Genomic DNA, 25,701 nt, shown 5'->3' with positions numbered 1-25,701 from the left:
GCTTGGTAAACAGTGATCTAGTTAACAAGCGATTCTGGTGGGGGGAGGGGGGAGTTGGCAGGCTACAGTTTGCGGACACTGCCATGAATTTTATAGAAGGAGCAGCTGAGGTTCACTGAGGGCCGGGGCATCTGGACAAAGCCTCACGACAGTTGGGAACGGAGTCAGGATTCAAATCCTGATCTCCAGCGTCCGGTTTCGAGCTCCCTGCTCCAAACTCTAAAGCGGGAGCGAGGGGCTAGAGCCGCCCCGGGGTCCAGTCTCCACCTAGCCCTCTCGCGCTGCTCGGGCCACTCCCTCGGCCAGGCCCTGGACACTGGGTCCCGCCCCACAAATTGGTATCCGCCCCAACACTGGGACCCGCCCACACGCAGTTCTACCCGCCCACAGGCTCTGCTAGACCACGCCCCTGGACAACGCGTCCATTCTCGAAACCTTGGCCGGCTGGTGACAGGCCTCCTTTCGGGCTGGCTGCACACCGCCGGGGTCAGATATCCAAACACCAGCTGGGAGCAGTCACCGCGGGCTGGAGTCGTATTTCTGCCGTGACCGTCAGGAAGACTGATAGGTCTGGGCCCCCAGGGAGCAAACCTTCACAGTCACGCACTTTCTCGCCGGTGGGCCTGCGGGACTAGTGGGCGTGGCGTTCACAGCCTCCCCTACAGAAACCCAGTGGCTCTAGGAACCCTGGAGCTGGGTAATGGGGTCCGCCCGAGCCCTTTCTCAGCTGCGCCAACCCCGGAAGCAGGGCGTTCGAGGGAGCTCACTGCGGGCTGCACATGTCCGGGAGCCGCGCCGGGTGCTGTTTGTCCGGGCCGGTGGGCGGATCGGGTAACTCTCCCTAGGCAGGTATGAGCTAGAGGTGGGGATCGGGGACGGGGTCTCCTGGATCGTTACACCTTCGAGACCCCCTCCCACTCCCCGTTGTGCATATGGGGAAATAGACTTGCGGAGAGGCGACCTCACCTGGGTCATTAACGTTGTCGTGCTGGACTGAGAGGGGAAGCTGCTCCCCTAACTTCAGGCCTGTGCTTCTCCAAGGGCAGCGCTGAGGTGGACAGAGCCTCCTCTGGAGTCCGGAGGGCCTGGGTTTGTGACTTGCCTGGGATAGTTCCTAGCTGGGTGACTCTGGGCAAGCCTCCTTTTCCTCCCTGCTTGTCGGATGATGTGACACCTAGTAAGTGCTCAATAAATGCTTGTTTGGGCTTTGGTCTGTGTGAAATTAAAGGGGACCACTGATTTTACACCTTCAGTTAAACTTGTTGATGGTAACAAATATAAAATTAACAAAAATTGTTAATTTTTAAGCTGGCAATTTATTCTAACAAATGGGATTTTGGGTTAAACTGGGGGTCGGGGGGCGGTGCTTCAGCATGCAAATCAATGACAGTAGGAGCAAAATATCAAAAGCAAAACCCCCAAGCAGAGCAGGTTCTTTCCCCTTTGTAATATTAGCTAAGAGCATATAACACTTGAGTCCCTCCTGTCTGTTGACTTGGCTCTCGGACCCTTGACATTCATTGACTAATGCACCACTTGTCATGAAGTTGGTGTTTTCTCTGCATTTTATGGACAAGGAAACTGAAACTCAGAGATAATGACTTTCCCAAGGTCACACACACTGTGGGTCAAACAGATCTGTCCAAGCCTGGGCCCTGACTCACCAGCAGCCCATTTGCCCATTTATTAGCAGGGACTGAAATATGGGTTCAGCCCACTTCAGCCAAAAGCATGAAGAAACCATCACTGGCCAAGACCATGAGAATCGAATAGGTGGGTGAGCATCTAAAATGGAGTCGAGGAAGTGACAGCAAGAGTATGTGTGGGGACAGAGTACTAGAGAGCAGTTTCCAAGCTCTCGGCCGCATGTGGAAAGGTGTAGGCTCGGATAGTAGATGGCCATCAGTTGTGACTAATTGGCCATCAGCTGTAACCAGTTAGCTATTGGCCACTGATATAAGTGCTGTGGCTGAGCTAGCAAGCGCGGATTGCAGTTAGCAAGGGATTGGTTGGCAGGCAGAGAAGTGGACGGCGGAGTGCGGATCGTGTGGATCCTACTTCGTGTGTCTTGCCCGGCCGCCAGTGAGAATATAGTGGTCTGACTCCCCTACCTATGGCTCCGTGGGTGTTCCTTTTTGCCTAGTCATATCCTGCGTTCTTATGTGGGGAGCGGGACCAGAGACCCCACATGACACCCTGCATGACAGCATGCCCTCTCTCAGGCAGCAGGTCAGAAGGGAGTGAGTCACACAAGGCTCAGCTGCTCTCCTGGTTCTCCTTCCCTTTGCCAGGACCAGAGCCACTTTGAGGAGCCAGAGCCTCTGACCTCTCCATCTTCACCCAGCCGGGGCCAGTGACCATCCTCAGCAGCCAGCATCCCAAGGAAGACTTGGGGACCTGGGAGTACTCAAGGAAACCTTCCTTTGAGACATGGAGTGTTGGGGGAGAATGCTGCGGGCCTTCCTGTCTGGCCCGGGGAGGAGGGGGGGCGCTTGGGGCTCGGCCTACAGCTCATGGCGACCCCATCGGCCTGTGCCTGGGTTGTTGAATGCCACAGAGCTTGTCAGTCACTGGACGGCAATCTTTGAGAAGGAGGGCATCCCCGAGGCCCAGGAATCCAGTGAGTACATCGTGGCTCATGTCCTTGGAGCCAAAACAGTTAAGTGCAATATTATCAAGAGGGCAGGGAAAGGTGGGCGGGAGGACCTTGGGGAAGACTTCCAGGCTTTTCCACTCCACTGAGAATGCTGGGGTTTTTCTGAAGGAATGCCTTAGGCAGATACTTATTCATTCATCCAAAAACTGTGACGGTGTGTGCCAGGCACTAGGGGTTCAGGGATGACCAAAGTGACCAGTGTTGGGCCCACAGGCATTGTCCACATAAGAAACCTTGGTCAGCACCCCTGGTAAGGGGAGTCAGCCACTCACATTCTCTGTGGAACAGTTTCAGAGTCTGAGACCAGTACTCTGGACCCAGCCCCTGACCCCTTGGCAGCTACAGTGTATCCAGGAACTGAGTAGCTGCCGATTGCAAAGGTGAGCAAGCACCCCTGGGCCAGACCTGAGGGCTCTGTGTGGGGAGCAGGGATCCAGCTGCCTACAGCCCGCTAAGTTTATGGTTGGGGGGAGGAAAGTAGGTGTAGAAAGACAGGAAGGTGTTGGGAGGGGGAAGTGCTGAGGTCAGGGTAATACACAGGAAGAAGGGAGGGACAGAAGGCCTTGGCTAGGATTCCCAAGCTTAGGAGACATGACCCTACCTTACCCTTTCGGCCACACGTGTTGTCCCTCAGCCCAGGCATGGTCCTCTTGGTCCAGGCTCAGGCACTGAGGATGACCTAGCCACGCCCTCTGCAGGATGCCTGTGCAGTACATCCTTGGTGAGTGGGACTTTCGGGGGCTCAGTCTGAAGATGGCACCCCCAGTGTTCATCCCTCGGCCGGAAACAGAGGTAGGTGTGCTACCATGACAGAGCAGAATGGGAATAAGGATGGGGGTTCAGGGCACCAGACTTCCTCCAGGGGGCGCTGGGGCCCCACGGCTGCTGTCCTTAGAGACTGCCCTTCCAAACTGGTTGTCTCTTGGCTGGCTGGGTAGGTGGGGCGAAGAGGGCAGGTCTCCTGCTGGCTTCCTTGACTGTCTTCAAATCCCAGGCCACTGCCCCAGTCCCCAGGGTTGGCAGTGGTTCAGGGTGCCCCAACCAGCGTTACCATCAAGAGCTGAGCCTGTTCTGTCATTTTCATAGTTGTCCTTTGGGCTCATGGCCTACCCAACCCATGTGAAAAAACTGCCCTCCTCCTCAGGAGGCATAGGAAAGTGGAGAGGGCTCCAGCTGGCCATCTCGAGGCCTGGTACAGCCATGTGACCTTGGGCAGGTCACTGCTCCCTCTGGGCCCAGATGGTGAGAGGGTTGGGATTCCACAGACCAGGGAATCTGTGACTTGGTGGTCCTTTTAGATCTATCTGGTCAGGTAATCACTTCTGTCCCTCAAATGACTAGGAAGAGGGAGTATGTGGCCCGGGCATGCTATCCCTTGGCAAGGCACCCTGATCCTGGGAGAGATGCTTTCTATGGCCTTTCCTGGGCTTCCCTTTGACCTTGTAGGTGGCAGAGCTGGGAGCCAGATCAGAGCAGGCGTATGAGGTTGGGTGGGGCCAGTGGACAAGCCGGAGGGCACCAGGTTCTGAGAAGGGATGTTTCTAGAAAGGCATCCGGCACACAAACATTCCTGGGAAAGATTAGGCCTCTTCTGTGCGCCCCAGCCAGGACCCAGAGCCCCTTCCCACCCTACTCACCCCCACATCATGCGGTGGGGGAGACCAGGTCCTCACCTCACTATCCAGTGTCAGGGCAGGGATAGTAGGAAGTCTGAGACCTTGCTGAAGTCACACAGCGGGTCATGGGGGCAGCACTGGGACATCCTGACTCCGGGGTCAGGGCGCCCTGTGTCACATGGGGCTGCTTCATCTGGTATTGGCTGAGCTGGGAAGGGGAGCTGAGACCCAGAATAGGATGTGGCCTGCCACCCGCAGGCTTTTGGGAGGCCACCCTGTGGCTCCCCCAAGCATATGACCTCTGGCCAGGAGGTCACTCCCCCGAGGCTGCCAAGGGTCAGCTACCATGATGACCTTTGAGTCCCCTTAGAGTTGACCAGGCACCAGCCATGTGTTCCAGGATTCTGAGTGTAGACTTCTGGCTCCCATGTGGTCCCCCTCCCCTTTCCTGACTGGGTCTGGGCCAGGAGAGCAGCTCTGCTGTCGGGGGCGGGGTGGGGGGGGCTGCGGTTGGGAGGCCGGGTCCTCGCCTCACTGTACAGACATTTCTCAGAACTTGCCAGGTTCACCCCAGTGTGGAGCCCCACTGGGGGTGCCTTACCAAGAACTTGAGAGGACGTGGCCTGTGGCAGGGTGTGGGGAGAATGGGTGCAGGGGAAGGATTGTGGTGCTTGTGTGTGCTCCATCCATTGAAAGGCTGTTTCTGATAATGGGTGCAGAAGTCTGAAACACAAGGTGGTAGGTGTGTGGCCTGATGAATTGGGTTTTCCCTGGGGGTGGAAAGGCAGCTCAGGCCTGGCTGACAGTGTATACAGTGGGAAAGCCAAGACCATGAGTGGGAGCCGTTCCCCCAGCCTGGTGGGTGAAGCTCTGTGCCTTGTCTGATTGACTTGAGGGAGGCAGTGCCACCATCTTGGGGCTGCCCCACCTGGGACGTGATCCCAACAGAGGGTGCTTGTGGCACGCAGGTCCTGCTGAAGCCTTGGGCCAACCCCTTGAGGGGGTGTGGAGGCTGTGGCTCCAGGCAGAGCTGACAGCTGCCTGCTCCCTGCCTCCTTTCCATGTGCCCTTCTGCCCCCACCCGACTGTGTTCTTGGATTCTTCCCTTGTTCACCTGGAAAAGGTGCCCCGGGCCTGTGACCGGCTCAGCTTTCAACCTCCCCCAAGGAGCCACCAGCATTGTGCTGTGGGAGGCTCTTCACTGGGTGGGAAGACGGAGTTTCTGGACTTCTTGGGGGGTGATCTGCACCCCTTCCTCTCCCACCCAGAGCCAAGATAATCCTGCTGTGGTCTGGAGTGTAAGAGAGAGGCCAGGGGCACTGGGGGCAGTGGGGGCCCAGTCTCAGCCTCACACTCTGCCCAGGCTGGCCATTCACATCTGTGGCGTGTGTCTCTGCGGTTGGGGGTGTCTGCCTGGTGGCTGGCCAGTGTGGTTGGCTGAGGGGTCATTCTCCAGCCAGGGTAGGTCTGTCTGTGGCCAGGAAACCAAGAGCAGCTCACACCCCTGACCAGTCTTAGCCATCCTCCCGGCCGCTCAGTATGTGGCCTCGCTACTGAGACCACAGGCTCTCAGCCGCAGCCTAGACTGCTCGCTCGTGCCAGTGCCAGTGCTGGGGCCTAGCTTGCTGCCAGCACCCCGTCTCGGTAGGGCTTGGTCTGGGAGTGAGTGAGGGCAGTCCTCTCTGGCTGGAGCCAGGCTGTCTCACCCACGGGCAGTAACTTGTTTGGTGTGGAAAGGGCTTGGAACAGGAAAGTGTGGACCCACTGGTCAAGTTCTACCTGCCTACGACTTGCTATGTTGGGGACAGGTGAGCTTTGCTCCCGGGGTTGGGGTGCCTGGCAGAGTGAAGTGCTTTTTGGGACTTAGCACTGAGGAGCTTATGTGGAAAGTGAGTTGAGCCGTCTGGAACCCTCTGCTCCATGGGGACCTGACTATTGACATTGGAGGTTTGGGGCCACCTGGGACCTGAGACTCAGAGGGTAGCTTCCCTTGGCCACTGAGAGCTTGCCCAACACGTGGGAAATGGCCAAGAGGCTCGTCTGTGGGGTAAGCCCTGCCTACGTGGGACACACCGTGATGAGTTAGTCTCTCGTCTTCCCGTCATGGACCTTCAGTCTGGTGGGAGAGGCGGACCCCAGATTCCTGGTGAGAAAAGCCATAGGAGAGAGAGCCTGGCAGGGGTTGAAGAAATCTGCCTGGAGGAGGTGGACCTCTTTTCAGATGAGGGAAGCACCCACTTGTCAACCCCTTCCCCTACTCCCTGAGCCAGCCCTGCCTGGGACCCCAGGAGTCCCGAGCCTCGGGGGGGGGCTCTCCTGCCCTCATCCCAAGGGGTGTCTTTAAGAATGGGCTACTGCCCTTTCTCTGCTCTGTGCCTGGCTACTTGGGCCCCCAACTCTACTGCTGGTTAGAAACACTTGGCCATTGGGCAGCAGCAGCCTCCATCCTCAGCTCCACCCTACACTGGCTTCCATGCAGTCTCTGCAAGGTGACTCGAAGCCCTGTTGCTTCTAAAGTGACAGTACCTGAAAGTGTGCCCCTGCTGCCAAGGTGGGTACAGTGTAGTCGGGCACCTCCCACCATGCCAGGCCTATCTACCCCATGCCCTGTGTTTGCCACAGCCCCCTTCAGTATGGGGCTCAGGCAGGACTCACCCCAACAGCCTCCCTGGGTGCCTCCTAAGCTCAGCTGTCTGAGGAAGCTGGGGATACCCAGCCCCTGATAATTGGCCACTATGAGCTGCGTTCCAGGCTCCAGGTGGGGCCTTGACCCTTGGGCCAGTTGTGAGGACTCAACAGATTAATGCAGGGAAAGCTCTGGGAGTAGGACCAAGCACAGAGGGAGTGACCTGGGCCCATCAGGTCTGGCTCTTAGCACTGACGTTAGTACAGAACAGAGGGTCTCTGAAGGGCTTAGCTGGCGTTTATTGAATGCTGACCACGGACTTCACAAATGTGGTTGTTTCCTCCCCACCACACCCTGACGAGGTGGGTTATCCTCAGCGTGCTCAAGTCTCCAGATGGGGACATGGAGGCATGGGGAGGCAGAGTGACCTACCCATGGCCCCAGCTGACATGAAGTTTAGTCTGGCTGCAGCCATCCCCACTTCTGCATTCCCACAGGGGCTAACTACGCTGGGTCTCTGTGCCAACAGCCCTAGGGCCAGGTCGGCACCAACTCTCTGTCTTGCAGGAGCTGGTTGAATGGGTGCTGGAGGAGGTGGCCCAGAGGCCCCGTGCAGTGGGAGCCCAAGGTGGCCCCCTCATCCTAGAGGTGGGCTGTGGATCGGGAGCCATCTCCCTTAGCCTGCTGAGCCAACTCCCCCAGGTAAGTCCCCTCTGCACCCCTCCACCCCGCCCTGGGTACTCACTGTCCCTGTCCTACCCATCTCTACTGGAAGCACTGGATGGGAAGTGACCAGACGCAGGAGGACAGTACTGCCCCAGCCCACTGTGTCCATAACCTCTAACGCCCATCCCTCTGTCTGGCCAGATCCTGGCTGAAGAGAGGTGAACACTGTGGCTATTTCCCTCCTCTTTTGGCGGGGTTGGAGGGGTCTGGTCCCTGGGCCAGGCCTCTCGCAGCACCCTGCCTGCCACTACCCTTCATTCATTCTTGGGGCAGAGTCAAGTCATTGCGGTGGATAAGGGAGAAGCCTCCATCTGCCTGACCCGCGAGAATGCTCAGAGGTAGGTGGGCTGGGGGATCAGAGGGTCCGGGGGCAGGGAGTTGGACTTGGGGCCTGACCTCAGCCCCTGCCTAGTACCAACCCCACTGATGTCCACTCCCAAGGACTGGGAGGCACTGGGGCGGCCTGGCGTGGCTCCCGCAGGTTAGGAATGGGTGGTGGGCACCAGGTATCTTGGGTCCATGAGGCGTTTATTGTCTTAGTCCTCGCAGCCCAGGGTAGAAGTCTGCGCCCATGCTCACCCTACCTTCCCATCTCTCCAGGCTTCGGTTGCAGGACAGGATTTGGATCGTCCCCTTCGATGTGACCTTAGGTACCTTCCCCATCCGTCTTCCCTGGGGCGGGGAGCCTGGGGACAGGTGCTGCTGGGTGGATGAGGCACTCTGCAGAGCTGGAGGGAGAGCTTCACACACGCACACGCACACAAGGGGCATCTCAGCTCAATCCCTGCTGAGGACAGGCAAGTCCCCATTGCCTCCTGTGTTGACCTGACACAGGGTCTTTCTTATCTTCCAAATCCGCCATAACTAATGAATTATCTATGGCTTACTTTTTGTCAAGAGATAAGCAGAAGCTCAAGAGAAAGCCCTTAGGACCAAAATACTTGAGTGCCCCTCTCTCCCTGCCTGGCTCAGGCACGGCATGGCTCGGCCACAGCCTTTACAGTCTTCTCAGGGTTCTGGCTCCAGTTCTGTCTCTATCACCTAAGGACCTGTAGGAGCCTTGAGCCTTCTGTACCCCCTCCATGCAGGGTGGCACCTATAAACAGGGCCACTAGGAATCGACTGAGACCAGGCCTGCCCTCCATACACTCAGTCCATGTTGGCTGTGAGGCAGAGTGTGGCAAGGCCCGTGGGGCTGCCGAGGACAGAGGCTCTTTCTTTGCCCAAGCAATCAGAGAGGGCTTCCTGAAGGTGGCACCTAAGATAACTTTTGCTTACTCAGGAGGTTTGTGACAGGAAGCAGGAAGGGCAAGGACATTCTAGATGAAGAGCTGCCATGTCAGAGCACAAACACTCCTGGCCAGGCTGCTGGCTGGCGACCCTGGGCACTAACCTTCAAGTCCGGCTTATCAGGTCCAGAGAGGCCCAAGGATGGCTTGGGGAGAGGGACTACCCAAGGGACATGCTGGTGGGTGGAGCCACCACCTTTCACCTCCCATTCTCTGCTGTGTGTTCCCTTTGACCACAGAGGGCAGCTGGGCACACCTTCTATCCTGGGGCCCCATGGACCTGGTCGTCAGCAACCCTCCATATGTCTTCCACCAGGACATGGAGCAGCTGGCTCCTGAGATCCTCAGGTGCAGGGTGGGTGGGACAGGGAGGCCTGGCCTGAGAAGGCCTGGGGGGATGGGTCTGCCCGGAGGACCACAGCGTCTGGAGGGAGGGGGAGGGTGGGAGGAGGGGGAGACAGCAGTGGTGTTGAAAGAGAAGCTCACTCGAGAGCCCACAGACCTGCTTGAGTTCAGCCATTGCCTTCCCACTTAAGACGACCACTGAACCATTCTGAGCCTTGGTTTCCTGCCTCTGAAGGGGGAGTGGTAGAGCTTTGCAGGGCCTTGGGAGGACTCAGCGATGACTGAAATATCAGATGCAGTGCAGAATACGTAGGTGATTTGATGGCTGTGTCATTTTACAGAAGGCCGAGGCCCAGAGAGGGAAGCTGCCTTGTCCAAGGTCAGGTGGGGGCTTACGCAACGCTTAAGACGCTACGCCAGGCTTTGCAGTGAGCCACCCTGCTCTCAGATGGGCTGAGAACTAGGGGTAGCCCGAGAGCCCCCAGACGAGGCAGTGGTAGTGTGGGTCAGGGTACTGGCTCTGCCTTTCTGGGCTCTCAAGGGTGGTCAGAGCCAACTCCAGGCCTCCCCAGATGAAGAATGGAAACAGCCTTGTGGGGACACGCATGACCTGGAGGCTGGCAGTCAGTGGGATCCACTGAGCACACGTGGCACTGCCGGGTGCGTGCTGCCTCTATCTAGTAGGGAGGGGAGTCAGAGCTGCTCTCATTTGGGGGCCTCCTCCTCTGGGTCCTCAGACTTTCCTCTCAGCCCAGAGTGTAAGTCCCACGGGGCCCCCTCCATGGAGGCCCTGCTCAGGTTTTCCACACTTTCAGACACCCCCATATCCCAGGCTCTCACCTCCCACTGCTTCCCCTTCAGCTACGAAGATCTGGCAGCGCTGGACGGCGGGGAGAAGGGTATGGACATCATTACACACATCTTGACACTGGCCCCTCGGCTGCTAAAGGACTCTGGGTATGGATGGGGTGGGTCTCCTGGTTCTATCCCCAGCAGCCTCATCCCCTCCTGTGTACTGGGCCTGCCCTGGCAGTCATTCTGCCCCCACCCCTTCCAGCCCAGGCAACCCCAGAGTGCAGGTCCTAGCCCTGCCCAGTTGAGCTGACCCATTTCTCTCCCATGTATAGAAGCATCTTCTTAGAAGTGGACCCGAGACACCCGGAGCTCGTTGGTGGCTGGCTTCAGAGCCGGCCTGACCTGTCACTCGATCTTGTGGCTGTGCGCAAGGACTTCTGTGGGAGGTGAGATGCTACCGTCCCTGTCGCCCCTAGAGCCACACTGGTCCTTCCACTCAGGCACTCACAGCTCCAGCTGTTCTCACTTCCTGCTGAGTCCTTGGGGCCCAGGCAATGACTGGCCCCTTGTCCTGTCCCCTTAGGCCCCGGTTCCTGCATATCCGGAGGTCTGGGCCACAGCATGGCTGCCCTGCACACGCCTGGCCAGGGCCCCAGCCTGCCAGAGTGCCTGGTTGACCCTTCTTCCTGGAATGCTACTTGGAGGGCAGTGGATGGTGCCTTCCAAAATCCCAGATGCTTGTGGCATTTCCTATGGCTCTGGGATCCCCGTGCTCTACATTTTTAGGAGACCTAGGGGCAGAAACAAGGGCAGGCTGCCCTTCCTTGGGGGAGCAGAGAGCAAGGGCATATGCCATCTGGCTCAGGGGCTGAGCAGACCCAGGTTCCCAGTCTGGCGCCATCACATCAGCGTGGCCACGGCAGGATGCTCAGCGTCTCTGTGGGTGGAGCTGCCCTGGGGATGTTGGGCGCTATGGCCAATAAAGCTCAAGAGGCCGACAAGTGGTGACCTAATGTTTCGTTGCTGTGATTTGTGGGTCCTCTGTCCCTGTCGACTGCAGGCAGTGCTGGGGGTGATGGCTTCCTTCTGCCTCAGCAGTGTGGCATGGGAGAGCCGCGTGGAGGAAGGCACATGGGTGCTCCCGGCCTTGGATGGCGAGGACTTGGCACTGAGCGCTTGCTCCCGAGGGTTGACAGCCCTCCCCTGCCCCACGCGTCCACACTTCCCTGACTGGGCCTGAGCACAGGAACCTACCTCATCTGCACTTCAGCTGCAGGGGGTGGGGGTGGGGGTGGGGGGGTTGCCTGCTTCCTGGAGGGGATGGGGCTGAGAGTCCTTGCTGCGCAGTTTGGGGTCACGTATCCACATTCATTTAACAGGGCTTGAGCCAGTGAGGGTTCAGAAGGGCCTGTGTTTACTTTTTATTCCCATAGGTTTAGCTAAGACATCCCTTCCAAGTCGGTCTTGGGGTTTCAGCCAAGCCGTCTGTCCTTGGTTGGGGCTGGGGAGAGTGAGAAGCTGAGACAGGGCCCCAGGGTGTGACCTCCGCCCCAGCTCTGCTCTGCAGACTCGCTGCCGCCAGGAGGCCTGAAGGCCCAGCCCTTCTGTCCACAGTGACGGGAAGTCTACAGGTTGGCAGGTGCTGGTACGAGCCTGCATCAGGGTGGGTCCTGAGGAGCATGGCAGGCCAGGCTGGCTCATTCCGCTAGACCCCCCCGTGCTCCACCCCCTCAGCCCCGCAGCACTTTCAAGGGCCTGACCTGGTGCAGTGGCCAGGGCAGTGTGGTCGGTGGGCAGCATTCTCTGCTGGAGCCAGGATCTGGCTTCTGGGGTTGTGTCTTGTGGGACCTTGCATAGCTCCTTTCCTTACGGGAAGCTGGCACTTCTGGTGCCAGGACCAGAGCAAGGTGGCAGCTTCATTTTACTCCCAGTCAGCCAGGTGTAGCTGGCATCTGAGTGCCACTCCCCAGGCAGAAGTGGCCACCTCAGGTCCCGTGATGGGAGGTGGCCAAGTGGAGACGGGAAATTAGGTCCCTGCCTTTGGGGAGTCTGTATTGCTGGGGTCATACCAGGCCTGAGTGACTCCCCTGCTGAGCTGGGGGTCACTTTTGCCTTAGCGGAGGCCACACTGCAGCTCCCAGAGCCCTGGTATCTTGCTCCTTGCCCAACCCCAGCTGCATGGACCCCAAACTGTCCCTGGTTTTCTTTGAGGAGGAGCCAGGGACTCCACCTCATGGCTGTTCCAGAAGGAACCTAGAGGGTGGTGGGGGGGATGGAGCCAGAGCGAGGGTCCCAGCTTTCTGAGCCCCCTGTGCTCTTAGACCTTTGCCTGCCAAGGTCCTTACTAGCATTGCCCTTTCTCTCCTGCCTGTGCCCTTCGGCTCTTGCTGCCTTCAGTGGCATCTTCCCTGACCTAGCATCCTGGTGACCCCTTGCCCCCAGCCTGGGCCACAGTTCAGCCAGTGCTGGCTTCCCTGCTGCTCTCGCCCTCCCGGCCTCAGGCCCATCACTGAGGGGAGGCTTTGCAAGCATGTGGCTGTGGCACCCCAGCAGAGCGTAATGATGGGAAGTGACAGTGAAGAGGCAGCTGGGGTCACGAAAGCAGGAGCCATCCTTGGAGACAACTTCCTTCCCAGAAAACTGTGAGGCTTGACTCCCTTGGGAAAGGGGTCCAGGCCAAGTAGACTGGCAGGGTAGGGTTTCCAGCCTGCCATCACCGGTTCCATGGCACCTTGGACATTGAGCTCGGATGTTGGAGCCACACCAGCCTGGGTGCAGATCCTGGCATTTGCCTCTCACCAGGTTGTGACCTTGGGCAGCTGCCTTCAGCTCCCTCGGCCTTGGCTTCCAAACCTAAGAAATGGGACCAAGTACTTGATCTTATAGGATGGTTGTGAGGAGCCCGTGGGATGCACTTCCATGGGGCGTTGTGTCTTCATCGCCCATCTTGGAGGACAGACACGGGGAGGGCCCGTACCCTTGGCACCTGTCTGGTGCTTGGCACCAACACAAGGCGGGCAGAGATGTGACAGTCTGGAAGGGAGGGGAGGCAAGGGTTTTGGTTTTGGGCTCTTGGCTTGTCTCTGCCCTCTGGAGATGGAGCCACCAAGAGGCTGGTAGCCTGGCAGCCCAGATCTCCCCTCAGCCCCTCCTCTTCCACCTCACCAGGGCCTGAATACCCTGAGGTCCAGGCCAGAGCAGCCAGTGGCTCCAGCCCAGAGGAAGCCAGGCTCGTCTGCCCTCTCTTCTCTCCTTTCTGGGGCCAGAGCCAGAGATGAGCTGCCTCCTTTAGCATGTGTCGTGGGGCCCTAGAGGCAGAGCAGCAGGAGGACACGGGGCTGATGGCGGAGTCCAGGCCCCTGAGGTCTTGAGGGACTCCTGCTGCCCACCCAGCCTCCTTCAGCCAGAGCTCCAGGTGTGCGCAGAGGACACAGGGGTCCCTGATCCATGTTCTCTGGAAGAGCAGTTCCATCCCCTCTCCTGACAGCTGAGGAAACTGAGGCTTCGCCTCATAGTTGGATACTTTTCCCAGCCGCCCATGGGTTTCTCCATGGGGCCCCTCTAACTGCCTTATTGAAATGTGCCCCCCAAACCCTTTTCTGCTCTCACCTACCCCAACCTGGGCCCTGGGCTGTTAACTTCTCAATCCCTGCCCTTGGCTGGCTCCGCATGAGCCGCGTGCGGTGTCTGTCCTACAGGGCCCAGGTCTGACGAGGTGGAGGATGGCTCTGGGAAAGGCTCTGGGGACCCCTCCCAAGGCGCCTCGGGCTGAGTAAGCTCCATGAGAACAAAGGCTCCACTGCCGCCAGGCTCGGAGGACTGCTTCAGCCTCTGCAGGCCCACTGTCTCCCTGTCTACCTTTGGAGTTTTTCCTCCACTGCCCCGGACTCCTACAGAACTGCATTCCCTAGCCACGCCGCCCTCCCTTTGCCCAGCCAGTGCATCCATCAGGAGTGCCCTTGCCTGCCACTGCCATCCAAACCATCCTCTCCTTCAGGCTCCAACACAAACCACCTCCTCTAGAACACTGCTCTGACCTCTCTGTTCTCCCTGCCAGCCCCTAGCCCAAGCTTCTGCCAGCACCAATGACATTCTACCCCTTGTGTTTGGAAACCCTGTCTCCTCATCTGTCTGGGGCTCCATGTGGGTCTGGCGTACCCCAAGCTCAGTGAATGTCCACCAATAAGCCCACAATGTATGCATTTTCTAGAATGGAGCTGGAACTTGCCATGTGGCTCACAACTGACCTGCCAGCAGCTCTCATATATTCCGGTCAACAGGGAGAGGAAGCCATGAAGGCCTTCCTCCCACTCGAGCCAGGCAGCTGTTCGAGTTGAGCCATGGCCGCTTCCAGGGATCAAGTGCACCTGATCTCTGCACGGTGGCCTCGCTGGGAGCACAGGCTGTCCTTGGCGTCAATGGGGCAGGCGCCAGGTTTCCTGGAGCTCTGGGCCCCAGCCAGCCCCTAGCCAGCCCCCAGCCACAGTGTTGGCCAGAACAGTGGCCAGCCACCCCTCACGATCCCTCCGCCCAGGACAAGCCCTGTGCATGGGGCTTGGGACTAGCAAAGAAGCCTACTCTTCCTGTGGTAGGCGGAATAAAGATACCTAAGTCTGAGTCCCGCAGACCTGTGACTATGGTACCTTATGTGGCAAAAACGATGTGAAGTTAAGGATCTTGAGATGGAAAGATTGTCCTGTATTATTCAGGGGGGCTCAGTGTAAATCATCCTCATAAGAGGGAGGCAGGAGTGTCAGAGCGAGAGAAGACGTGATGATGGACGCAGAGGTCAGAGTGATGCAATTGCTGGAGGAGAGGGGCGTGAGCCAAAGAACGCAGACAGTCTCTAGATACTGGAAAGGCAAGGAAACAAAGTCTCCCCTCAAGCCTCCAGAAAGAATGCTGTCTCGCCAATGCCTAGATTGTAGCCCAGTAAAACTGATTTGGGGTTTCTGACTTCCAGAACTGTCAGATAATTGGAGGCCTGGGCACTGGGAGCAGGTGGGGAAGGAAGTAAGGCCCCCATGGCGCGTCTCCAGTGGCATGGGTGGGACCCCCATGCCTTCAGGGAGGATCATGGAGACTGGATCCAAGCCTGGCCCTGGCCCCCATGGAGTCATGTGGCTGCCCAGCACCCCTTTAGTACGTGGGAATGAGCAGGGTGTGAGGGTGAGCGCTCTGGGGTGCAGGTACCACATCTGTGAAGTGACCGCAGCAGCCCCTGACTCCGAGCCGATGGACCTGGCCCCTCCATGTAAGCTGTGGAGGGTTTGGCTCCTTCCAGCCACTGGCAAACAGTGCCCAGCCCCTGCTACAGGCCTGGACTGGGCTATGTGGCTGGGATAGAATTGGGTTATTCCTGGGATTCTTAACCTCATGGTTCCCAAAGCTGAAGTGGCCAACCGGAGCCCTCAACCCCATCTGCATCCAGTCTGAGCCCAGGACCTCACTGCAGATGTGAGGTTTCAGGGGCTCTGGAGGTACCATCCCATTTGGCCAAGGCCTGGGCTTCTGAAGCCACAGTCCCAACTCAGAAGCTACATGGAGAGCTACTGGAAGGCCATACCTGGTCTGATGGGTGTCATGCTGGTCTGAGAACTGAGACTGTGGGGGATAGATAGTGTGGACACCTGTATTCAAGGGTCAGCTTACTCCCTGATATGCTTTGGACGAAACCAAGAGGGCCTGTTTTTATTGGAAAGGGTAGATTATAGCAAGACTCCTGTCCAATTTCTGATCCTCCCTCTTTCCAAACAGAAGGAAGGGGTTTAGTCAAGGTCACAGCGCTTGTCCCCTGACTCCTGGTACAGTGCTCTCATCCCTCCACCCCTTGCTCCCAAGGGTTCACGGTCATTTAATTGGGTGGTATGGCTCTTACATGTGGCTCTTCATGTAGCCCCTAAACATACAAATTCTGGCTCACAAAGCCCCCCTTGGGCCAGTGTCATGGCTGATACCAGCCATATTAACCAAATTGCAGCTCATGGGTGTGTGTGTGTATAGATCTAGGTCCCATCTGAAGTCCTGATAGTTGTAAGGAGAGCAGGGTTCCCTTCCAAGAATGAGTGAGCGCCTCCCCCTCGGAAGGAACTGGTTATGTTCCCAAAGGACCTTTGGGCAACTTTGACCTCATAACCAGGAATCAGATGTATAAGAGCTTCAAATTCCAAGACCCCTCCCCTTCCAAAGATACCCGCCAAACCATCCTGCTGGAAAATGGCCGGGAAAGGCCAATGTTAGTTCACATAGTGGGAAAGGCAAGGGAAGCCTGCCTCAGTCCCACTGGGAGCCCCGACTAAGGCTTAGTCATGCTTGAGGGGAGCGGGTGAGATGGCTCAGCCCAGCCCTGCCCATGGTAGGTGGCCTGGTTGAGTGGCCCCTTCCCAGGAGCTGCAGTCTCTCCCAGATACTGTCAGAATAGGGGTCACCTGATTGCCCTCTGCTGTACTGGGTCTGTAGTCCTCTTCTGGGCCATGCCTCTGCGGGAGTGGGGAGCTCAGATCTCCCACCCTTCTGACCGCAGGGAGCAGATCGTGGGGGCTAGAAGCACCCAAAAAGATCCCTGTGCTACAGCTGAGAAAATTGAGGCTCAGCAGGGCAGGTCTGGGGCTGGAACTCAGGTCTCTTCTCTGGCTCCCAGCCGCTAGCCCGTCAGACGCCCACCCTGTGTTGCTTTCCAGGAGCGGTCCTGCCTGCTGTGAGAGGCAGCCAAGTCCCCCCTGGAAGTCAGTGTGAGGCTGAGCCACGTGGGCGAGCAGAGCTGCCTGGGCCTCGCTTGCCCTTGGGCCTTGCCGCTGAGTGAAGTATACAGGCAGCCCTTGGGCCTTCCTCCTCCTCCACCTCCTTGCACTCCTGGGCCCCAAGTAGCTGCTTTGCATTTATTAATTTTAATCCTCACACAACCCTACAGACTGGGTTTTCAGTCATCTCCACGATGAGGAAACTGAGGCTCAGCAAGGTGCAGTCATGGGACAGGTCGCACAGCTGGACTAGACAGGAGGGTGAGGCTGCCATCGGTGCCCATGTAACTGTCAGAGACACTGAGGTCAGCATAACTAGGTCTTGGGCTGCCCCTGGCTTTATGGATCCTCAGAGCAGGAGCAGGTGTTGCCAGGGCTGTCCCCAGAGAGCTTTCCAGAAGCCCAGTGGCTACCCTGATGGCCCTTCTCCTGAGGTGTGCGCAGTGTAGGCCAAGGGCCTCAGTGTCCCAAGCCCTACTATGTGTCAGGCTCTGGGGAGATGACACCAGGTAGAAGAGCCTGTAAAATACGGAGCTTGAATGGCACATCCTGAACCAAGTGCTTCTGGGATTATCTTACTCAACTCTCACGATCGTCTGTAGGCAGAACCCTCCCATCTTACAGATGAGGAAACAAATTGAAAAAGCCTAAGGAACTTGCTTGTATGCTGGCTGAGCTGGGGTTCCAGAGAAGGCTGAGTGACCCAGGGCCTGAGGCCTTGGTCGTCACACCAGGCTTGAAGAGGTTGGGACAGGCTATAGCGGGCAGTGGGGACAGTCTAGGCAAAAGCCTGGCAGCCTGAAGGCACGTGGGCAGGGATGTGTAGGAGCAAGCTGGTGATGGTGGTGAGTGCCCTTGGATGAGCTCCAAATGCATTTCCGGGTACCACGGCCTACAAGGTGAGTTACAGGATGCTGACTGCAGCCCAGGGTGTCAACTCCCACACGGGCCCTGACCGCCAGGTTGGGGAGGGTGCCCCCAGGGCCTAAGACAGGGTAAGTTTTGAGGTGAGTTACAGGGTCAGGTAGGCATTGAGGATGTTTTCTCTGGCTGCCAGGAAGAGAGTACTGGGTCAGGAGGCTGCGACTGCCCGGGTGTGTAGGCGGCTAGGGGCTCTAGCAGTGGCATCAGGCATCTGGAACAGACGAGACTCACAACCATTGCTGAGGGGTTGGATGTCGGGTGAGGCGTGGTCAGGCTGGAACTGACTGGAACCTAGGGAGCCTGGGGACACTCAGTGAGCTTGAGGGGCAGTGTCAGGGGCAATGGTCAGGGCTGTCTGGAGACCCAAATGCGACTGTGTAGGGACATAGCCCAGAGGCAGCCCTGGAAGCAGAGTTGGGAAGGCCACTGTCCCAGGCCTGAGCACGGTCAACAACAGTAACTGGCATCACCATGTGTAAGCTAGTGCCAGGTGCCGCGCCCTTTGCACAAATCCTTCTGTCTACATGTCAGGGACGCCTTCCTGGGCCCACTAGACAGATGAGGAGACTGAGGCTTAACCTGCCCAACATCACATAACCAGGAAGTGGCCATGCTCGGGTTTGCACCCAGTCCTCTGACTTCCCAGCTGGAAAGGAGGTGAGCAGGCCACAGAGGCTGACTGCAGTCTCGGGCCTCAATTCCCAGAGGTCCCCAACACCCAGGTGGGGTGACTCCAGAGCAGACATGGGCTTCCAGGGCAAAGGGAAAATTGTCGAATCAGAAAGCACCAGACCTTAAGTGAGCTTGCTCCCCTCCCAGCTGCCCTTGGGTGCCAAATTTTCACACCCCACAGCAGAGGAGCCCTGTGTGTGTGCGGGGGAGGGGAGGTCAGTGAAAGTGGCTGCTACCGAAAGGAGACTCTGATGTACTCCGGATGTGGGGTGGGACTGACAGACACCCAGACTCTGGTTCTCAGCTGGCAAGTCGGTGAGGAGAGTGAGTCCCATCTCAGCATAAGGGGCTATGAAGCCTGCCCTGCCGTTTCGTGTCACGAGGAGCCTGGGAGGTCCTGGAAGGAAGTGCCAGGTGGACAGGCCTAAATCCCTTCCTGAAAACCTTCCACAGCTCTAGAACTAACCATAGCTCCCCGCTCTCTGCCTGCACAGAGATCCTCTGTCTCTTCCTTGTCTGCCTAGCCCACTAGAGCTGTGAAGTTCTTTCTTTCAAACCAAGTTTCCTAAGGAACTCCAATGTGTGTTTGAAAAAAGATAAAAGTAGCATCTTAAACATAAATGCACTTTATAAGTTCAAATTCTCAACACTTTCTTAGCATAAGGTCCAGCAAGGAGAACAGCAGTGAACACAAGCTGGGATGGGACCTGCAGTCATGTCATCTTGGTGTCTAATTGTTTTCAGCGTTTCATCTTGGTCAAACAAGACCCCCGACTCTCACAGATAAGTGGTTACAAATGGTGGCAGCGTGTCTGAAGTCCAACTTGTAGTCTTTCAATTTCAGTTTGGCTTTTTTTCAATAGTTAACAATATGAAAGAAAAAGAGAGAGGGAAAGAGAAAGGAAAAGAAAGGAGGGAGGAAAGAGAAGAGAAAGGAAGGGAAGAGGAAGGGAGGGGAGGGGGAAAGGAGGGAGAAGGAACTCGTGGGGCATCCGAGGGTGCCATCCCTCAGGTTCTTGGCTTAGGCAGCCTCTGCCTCTCCCAGGAAGCCCGCCCTGAGTGCTTCACCTCTACACGTCGTGGAGGTTCCCAGGGCTTCCCCTCACGTAGAGAAGTATCCCAGCAAGTGAGTCTGGGCCACATGCTCCTGGAAACTCTCAAGAATCCATGACCCCTCCTGGCTCTGGTGTGGACCTTCCAGGTACTCAATCCTTGGTTCTGGGGCAGGGAAGAAGTTCCCTAGCAGGGGAAAAGGACTAGGGGCTTCCCTGGGCCCTGTGGTGGTGCCCCCAGGGGTGGGAGGATTGGGGAACCCGGTGCCCCTGAAAGCCTGGGCTTTCTGTAGTTCTAAGTACCTTCATTTCTGGGAACTTGTTGTGCTTTGGAAAGAGAGAAATGAGAAGCAAAACCCTAGGGCCCCAGCACCATCACCCCCCCTTCCTGTCTTCCTTCCGCTGAGTCACAGCCAAGAGCGGAGCACCTCAGCCTCCTCTTGGGGCCACCAGGGTGGGGTGGAATTCAAGGTCGTGTGAGGACGCTGGATCTGGAACAAGTCCTCTTTTCCTGTCAACGTCCTCTGTGAGGGGTCCTGGGTTGCTGAGAGCTGAGGCTACCTCCCAAGCTTAGGGAAGGGGTGACTGAGTTCCTCTGTCCTGTCTCCCCTCCTATCCCCGGGCCCATCGTTCACCCACAAGCACTGAGCACCAACTATGAGCCAGGCCCAGGGAGGTGGGGTGGTTTCAGTGGGGCCCTGTCCTTGAGGAGCTCGTGGCCTTGGACATGGACTCCTGCTGATGGGCCCCTCATGAGTGGCTGGAGTCTTAGGCTTGGTCCTCAGCAATGAGGCGTGTCCCCCTCACTCCCGTCCACTGTTCATCCACCTACTAAACATAAAATTGACCCCTAGAACCCTCGGCTGGCGGTGGAGGTTCCTTTGAGGCTGAGACCATGGGAGCCACGCCCAGGCCAGCCCAGCCCTTCAGACTTTGCCACTGGGGTGGGCCCTGGAGCTGGGAGAGGAAATGGCGACTCTGCCATCATCACCGTGACCTGCCCCCAACCCTTCAACAAGGCCCTGTGCACCCTCCAAGGTCAGAGGCCCAGGACACTGCACTCTAGTAAGATTGACCCCTCAGGGTTTACCATTCTAGGTTTTGTTTGTTCTTCCACATGCTGAGCACCCCTTAACTGTGTACTGTGCCTGTGCCTGTGTTTGGTGGGGTCAAGAATGGGGCCGGACAAAGTGGAGAGAGCCCTCAGGTTTGTTGGGTGAGGCTTTCTCACTAAATGGCCCCAGATAGACCTCTGCTTCTTTGCAGAGCGCTTCCCTCCCATTTGGTCTCAGGAGAGGTCAGAGAGACTGCCTTTGCCTCACGAGGCTCTGAGCCCATCGCTACCTGGCTGTCCCCTCTCTCTCTTACCCCTGACTGTCCAGGGCTGTAGCTGTGGCTTTGCCATGTCTCAGGCAATGGTCTCAGCCAACCAACCCTTTGGAACAGCCAACTTGTGTGCAGCCCTTAACGCAGAGGGGCCAGCTCGAGGGGCAGGGGGTGGGCATCAGGACCTTGCCTGGACCAGCACACCTGGCTCGGGGCGCTGGAGAAGGTTTGGTGGATTCTGGGGTCCAGGAGGGTAAAACTCACAGCCAGGAGGCAGGTGGCTTACAGTTGCCCAGGCCTCGTTTCCTCCTCCCCTAGCTGCACTGGCCTGTGCCCTCTAAAGAAAAACTGGCTCTGCTGCTCATCTTCCTCTGGTATTCTACAGTGTTTGTTGTTATTGATTAAGTAGGGAGGTGTCCTCAGTGCTTCTCACTGGTGCCTGGGCAAGCTGTTAATTTATGTGGTTTATCTTATAACTGGCCACTTTCTTATTTTCTCTTAGATCTGTTATTCGTTGCTTCTTTTAGAATTTCTGTACTGACATTTTATCACTGCAAATAATGACAAATTTGTCTTTTCTAATGTATATAGTTCTTATTTATTTTCCTCGCCTACAGCTTGGCTAAAACCTTCAATATAATGAAAAATAGTGATAGCTACAGCATTTGTACCTTGTTTCTCATGTATGTAGGATGCCTCTCGTGCCACCCTATCTGGTGCACATGTTGCTGATTTTGGATAGAGAGCCTTTCTTTAGTTAAAGATGGCTCAGTCTACTCTTGGCTGACTTAGAGTTTTCTTCGTTTGTTTTGGATGCTTATTTATTTGCATCATTCATGCAACAAACCTTCAGTGAGTATTTGCTGATTGCCAGGCCTGCCCTGGGTACTAGAGTATAAAGAAAAAGTTGACACAGACACGCCCATAAGAAGCTCATGGCCTAATGGAGGATAGAGGCAAGTAAACAGGCCCTTATCCCTGGGCCATGTGGTGTGCATTCGCTCACTGCCTGCTTGGCATTGTGCCAGGAACTGGGGATCGTCAGTATGCAGATAAGGCCCTGTTCACACAGAGCCCACAGTCTGGTCGGGTCCAAGCAGCCCACGTGTTCTTGCACTCAAGTTCCCACAGAGCAGTTGCAATGCTCAGCCTGAGACTTTCTCTGCTGCAGATGCTAGTTTGGAAAGTGACCAAAACTGCCAGTGTGATCACCCCCAAGCATCCTTAAGTCAGTGAAGGGTGGGAGTTGGTGGACACAGAGCCCAGCATCCTCACCCCTCGGATGGGACAATCCTTAGGTGTGTTCCATACCATCTCTCAACTGAGGACTGAGCCTCAGTTGCCCACGGGAGCCCCCTCATTAACACACCTACTTAGGCTTCCTTTCCTTCCCTGTCTCACTTTCCCTCTCCTCTATGTCAGGAACTAGGGAGGCTCTGAGATTTGCAAGCTAACAAGGGAGCCTACTGTATTCCCAAGGATGCTGGCAGAAGACACAGACTCCTGGTTCAGAAACCAAGATCAGTTTATTACTCACAGTACCAGCAGTCGACAGAGGATCCGCACTTTCTTGTGCCACTTTCCTGTTCTCACAGGGTGACCCAATAAGAGCCAGATGATGCTTGCACACACAGAGCGTTACATTACAGGAGAGGAACCCTGAGCTAAAGGAACCCAAATATTTTATAATAGGTTACAAGCAAACCTGCCCAACCTTTGCCCCAGAGGGAGCTGTTATCTTTATTGTATTGGACAATAAACAAATCTGCCTCTTTCCCTGGAGGGAGATGCATGGTCTGTCTTCTAAGGCTCTTTGCTATAACGATCACCCTTGAGAGGACCATCTGCAACAGGGCAGTCAGTGCTATTGGTAAGTGGGCAGAAATGAGAGAGAACCATGGAGAACTGTCTCTCAACGTCCTACTGATGCTTTTGGGCATCACCCCCCATAAGCTATTTGTATTTGGACCCATGTCCCAGAGCCTACTTCTGGGAGAAATGCCCCCAAATGGGGAGATGATTCTAAATGGGCATTAATGGAATTCTGATGTGACTCCTTTCTCCAGACCTGTCCTGCATATATGCAGGGCAGCCACATGAAGGAAGAAAGTTTTCCTCACCTAGAATCGATACTGTTGTGACTCCTAGAGAGATGCTGTAAAAGACTCATAGGATGTCACTCGTCATGTTTTAATATTTAGTCTATCTAGAATCAATGGTGGTTGCCTCTGTGAGGTAGACATTGGACTTTTTTTTTTTTTTTTCCAAATTGTTCCAATACCGTTTATTAGAAATTGGGCCTGGTCTGTCACCACTCTCTTCTAATATGCCTGGTCGCCTGTATGTAGAATGTATCACAAACACACAGACAATCAATTCATAATAAATGGGTGTCATCATCACTGGGGATTCGACACTCAGGGTTGGTACAGCATGAAACAAACCCAAATACCCACTCATGATGACACCATTTAGGCCCTAGGGACATGCAGGGAGGTTGTGAACCTACCTCCAAGTTCCCAGAGTATTTGACTGTGAATTGAGGTTTATTTCTATAAAAATATGTAAGTTAATAAAAATTTAAAAAGTTAAAATTTTAGTTTTAAATCTTTTTAATTTAAATTTTGACGTTAGTTCATTATAACCTATAGTTTATATTTTGCCTTTTAATTTTATTAATTTTGATGAGCATAAAAATAACTTCTTGAAATATATTTTAATACTTTAAATATTTTTATATTTTAAATTTAATTTAATTTATATTTTGTGCTCTTTGAATATAATATTTTGTTTTAATCTTTTAAATCGTTACTGGCAATAGAATAGTAATTATGTGACAATCTTGATTATAACAACATAATCAATAGTTTTACTGGAATAAAAGTAAGAACAGTACATGTTACAGAATAAATATATAATAACTTATGAATTAGACATGTCTTTATTTTCTTACCTAATGTCACTGAACACCTGGGCATGAGCAATAATTATTAAATTCAGTCATCGTTGGTGTTTGATTTTCTGATATATTTTTATATGACTTTCAGACATATAAAAATCACAGATTTACAGATTGTTTTATTATTATGAAAGTTTATTTGTTGAATAGGAGGATAGAACATATTTTATTAGCAGTTTGTAGCTTGATTTATGATTTTTAAATATTTAGATTCTGTGATGAGGGCTTCCAGCTGTCCTTTTGCCCGGAGCACTGCAAACATCAGGGCCTGTGCTCCTGTGGGAAAAGCAGAAGTGTCTACAGGTACTTCTTGTTTCAATAAGGGCCGGAGAAAGAGTGCTGCTGGGCTTGTGTCTGCATGGACTTATGGTCAAGATGGTGCTGCAGAGGTGGGACGAGGTGGGAGATTGTAAGGAGAAGGAGAAATCACCAAATGTATACATTTACTGCTTACCACGATTCCAGAAGGTGAGTGATAACGTCGTCCCCACTTTACAGAGTGGGGCTCAGAGAGCATTCGTGACTGGCTCAAGTCACACAGGTTGCCTGGCTCTAGAACCACCTATAGCAGGGCACCAGTGTCCCCTGCAAATCTGGTAGATGCCACCCAGCTTTGCCCACTCAGGTTGGGTGGGTTCCAAGTCCAGTTCTCCCATATCACAGCAGGCTCCTGACCTGGTGCAGGTACCAGGGTCTCCCACCCACTGCCAGCTGCTTCCGGTGGCCCCAGAGAAACCAGTACTCCAAAGCACAAGTACATTAATGAACTATGTCCCGAGGGTGCCCCACCATCCTCCTACAAGGGTCAAAGGACATCTCTGTCACAGCCCCGCTTCACAGCCCCCACCTGGGCATTGTCCCAGCCCTTCTCAACTGGCCCCTGGAAGATGGGCTGGGGGCTCGCTTCCTATGACACATTGCGGATGGGTGGGGAGCAGGCCTGGAGCTGTGAGAACCAAGGAGTGACCTGAGAGGAGGACAGAAGAGGCAAGTCCCTGCCCACACCTCTGTCCAGCCTTGGCTAGAAAGGGTGCTCCATTCTTCTGAAGGCAAACAGGTCTTGAGTGGTCAAATGGCTGCCGCAAGACCACCCAGCCAAAAGGGGAGTCCCTTACTTCCCCTCTATGCTGATTCTGACCTGTCCCAGTCCCCTCAGCTGGGTTTCAAGACCCCGGCTCTGACGGTGCCAACTCTGGGGCCCTGTGATGGGAACACTCGTGGCCACTCTCTCAAAGTGTAGTTGGGCCCCAACCCAGTCCCAGACCTGGGTCACAACCCTCACAGCCTTTCTGGGGGCGCTGCAGTTTCTCTCCACTCTCCAGGGAGGGAAACTGAGGCCTCAACAGGCCAAAGGCATGCTCAAGGCTGCACAGCTGGGCACTGGTGCTGGGACTACTCTAGGTGGCCTGACGCTGACGCTGGGGCCTGTGACCCAGCTGTGGGACAGGGATCAGAGGAAAGGCCCTGTCGGAAAAGACTGGCCTGAAGGAGTGACAGGAATCCGGCCAGACGCTGCTTGTCCACCAGCAAGGGGGACTGGCACTGCTGAACCACTGCCCTTCCTCCTACCCTCCCTTAGCCCTTCCTATCGCTGGCTGCTTACTGGCCTGGGCAACACACTGGAGCCTCCCATCCCACTTTCACCCATGCGTTCACATCTGCACAGTGCCCCTCCCCCAGTCATACATGCTCCTTCCCTACCGCCCGTTTCTGGCTGTCTACTCTGTGCCTATTCCTGAGCTGGACACTGGGTACTGCAGAGACCATACCGGACCTGGACCTTTGCTGGCAGAGCCATTAGAGGGACCCAACAGACTCACTGCCGAGATGAGGGAATTGAAGGAGACACTTGCAGTCAGGGAGGGCTTCCTGGAGGCAAGGATTCAAGTTAAGGTCTTGGCATCTCCTCCCCCTCACCTAGGTCACTGCCTGTCCTCTGAGCCTCTCTCCCTGGAGTGGCCAGCAAGTTCCAGGA

At 55.6% G+C, this 25,701-nt stretch overlaps 1 protein-coding gene across 12 annotated transcripts; it reads left to right on the top strand.

The window, feature by feature from the left end:
* The first annotated feature begins 425 nt into the window (after nucleotides 1-425).
* HEMK1 (HemK methyltransferase 1, mitochondrial release factors N(5)-glutamine) lies at nucleotides 426-14,590 on the top strand. 12 transcript variants are annotated; one of them, XM_074312263.1, is made up of 15 exons: nucleotides 426-568; nucleotides 1,047-1,177; nucleotides 1,691-1,773; nucleotides 2,292-2,658; nucleotides 2,945-3,036; nucleotides 3,355-3,448; nucleotides 7,466-7,600; nucleotides 7,898-7,962; nucleotides 8,225-8,274; nucleotides 9,153-9,261; nucleotides 9,600-9,637; nucleotides 9,831-9,918; nucleotides 10,120-10,215; nucleotides 10,386-10,499; nucleotides 10,637-11,061. In XM_074312263.1, exons 4-15 carry the CDS (start codon nucleotides 2,431-2,433, stop codon nucleotides 10,728-10,730), a joined length of 1,203 nt encoding a protein of 400 aa, XP_074168364.1. In that variant the 5' UTR covers nucleotides 426-568; nucleotides 1,047-1,177; nucleotides 1,691-1,773; nucleotides 2,292-2,430; the 3' UTR covers nucleotides 10,731-11,061. The 12 variants fall into 12 exon arrangements, with proteins under 12 accessions (XP_074168364.1, XP_074168363.1, XP_074168373.1 ...); XM_074312262.1 differs by having other exon boundaries at nucleotides 427-568; nucleotides 1,042-1,177; XM_074312264.1 differs by lacking the exon at nucleotides 426-568 and adding an exon at nucleotides 577-849.
* The last annotated feature ends 11,111 nt before the right edge of the window (nucleotides 14,591-25,701 follow it).

This window comes from Rhinolophus sinicus, linkage group LG10 (genome assembly GCF_036562045.2).
Source record: "Rhinolophus sinicus isolate RSC01 linkage group LG10, ASM3656204v1, whole genome shotgun sequence".
NCBI classification, from domain to species: Eukaryota; Metazoa; Chordata; class Mammalia; order Chiroptera; family Rhinolophidae; genus Rhinolophus; species Rhinolophus sinicus.
Note: the sequence above shows the minus strand (reverse complement) of the source record. Positions and strands in the feature narration are given on the sequence as shown.

What these genes read in the sequence shown, in the direction of transcription:
- HEMK1 (XM_074312263.1), top strand. Translation starts at nt 2,431, where the DNA reads ATGGAGTGTTGGGGGAGAATGCTGCGGGCCTTCCTGTCTGGCCCGGGG. An exon ending in ATGTCCTTGGAGCCAAAACA is followed by an intron (nt 2,659 to 2,944) that starts GTTAAGTGCAAT and finishes TCTGTGGAACAG; the next exon opens with TTTCAGAGTCTGAGACCAGT. An exon ending in GGGAAGCTGCCTTGTCCAAG is followed by an intron (nt 9,638 to 9,830) that starts GTCAGGTGGGGG and finishes AGGCCTCCCCAG; the next exon opens with ATGAAGAATGGAAACAGCCT.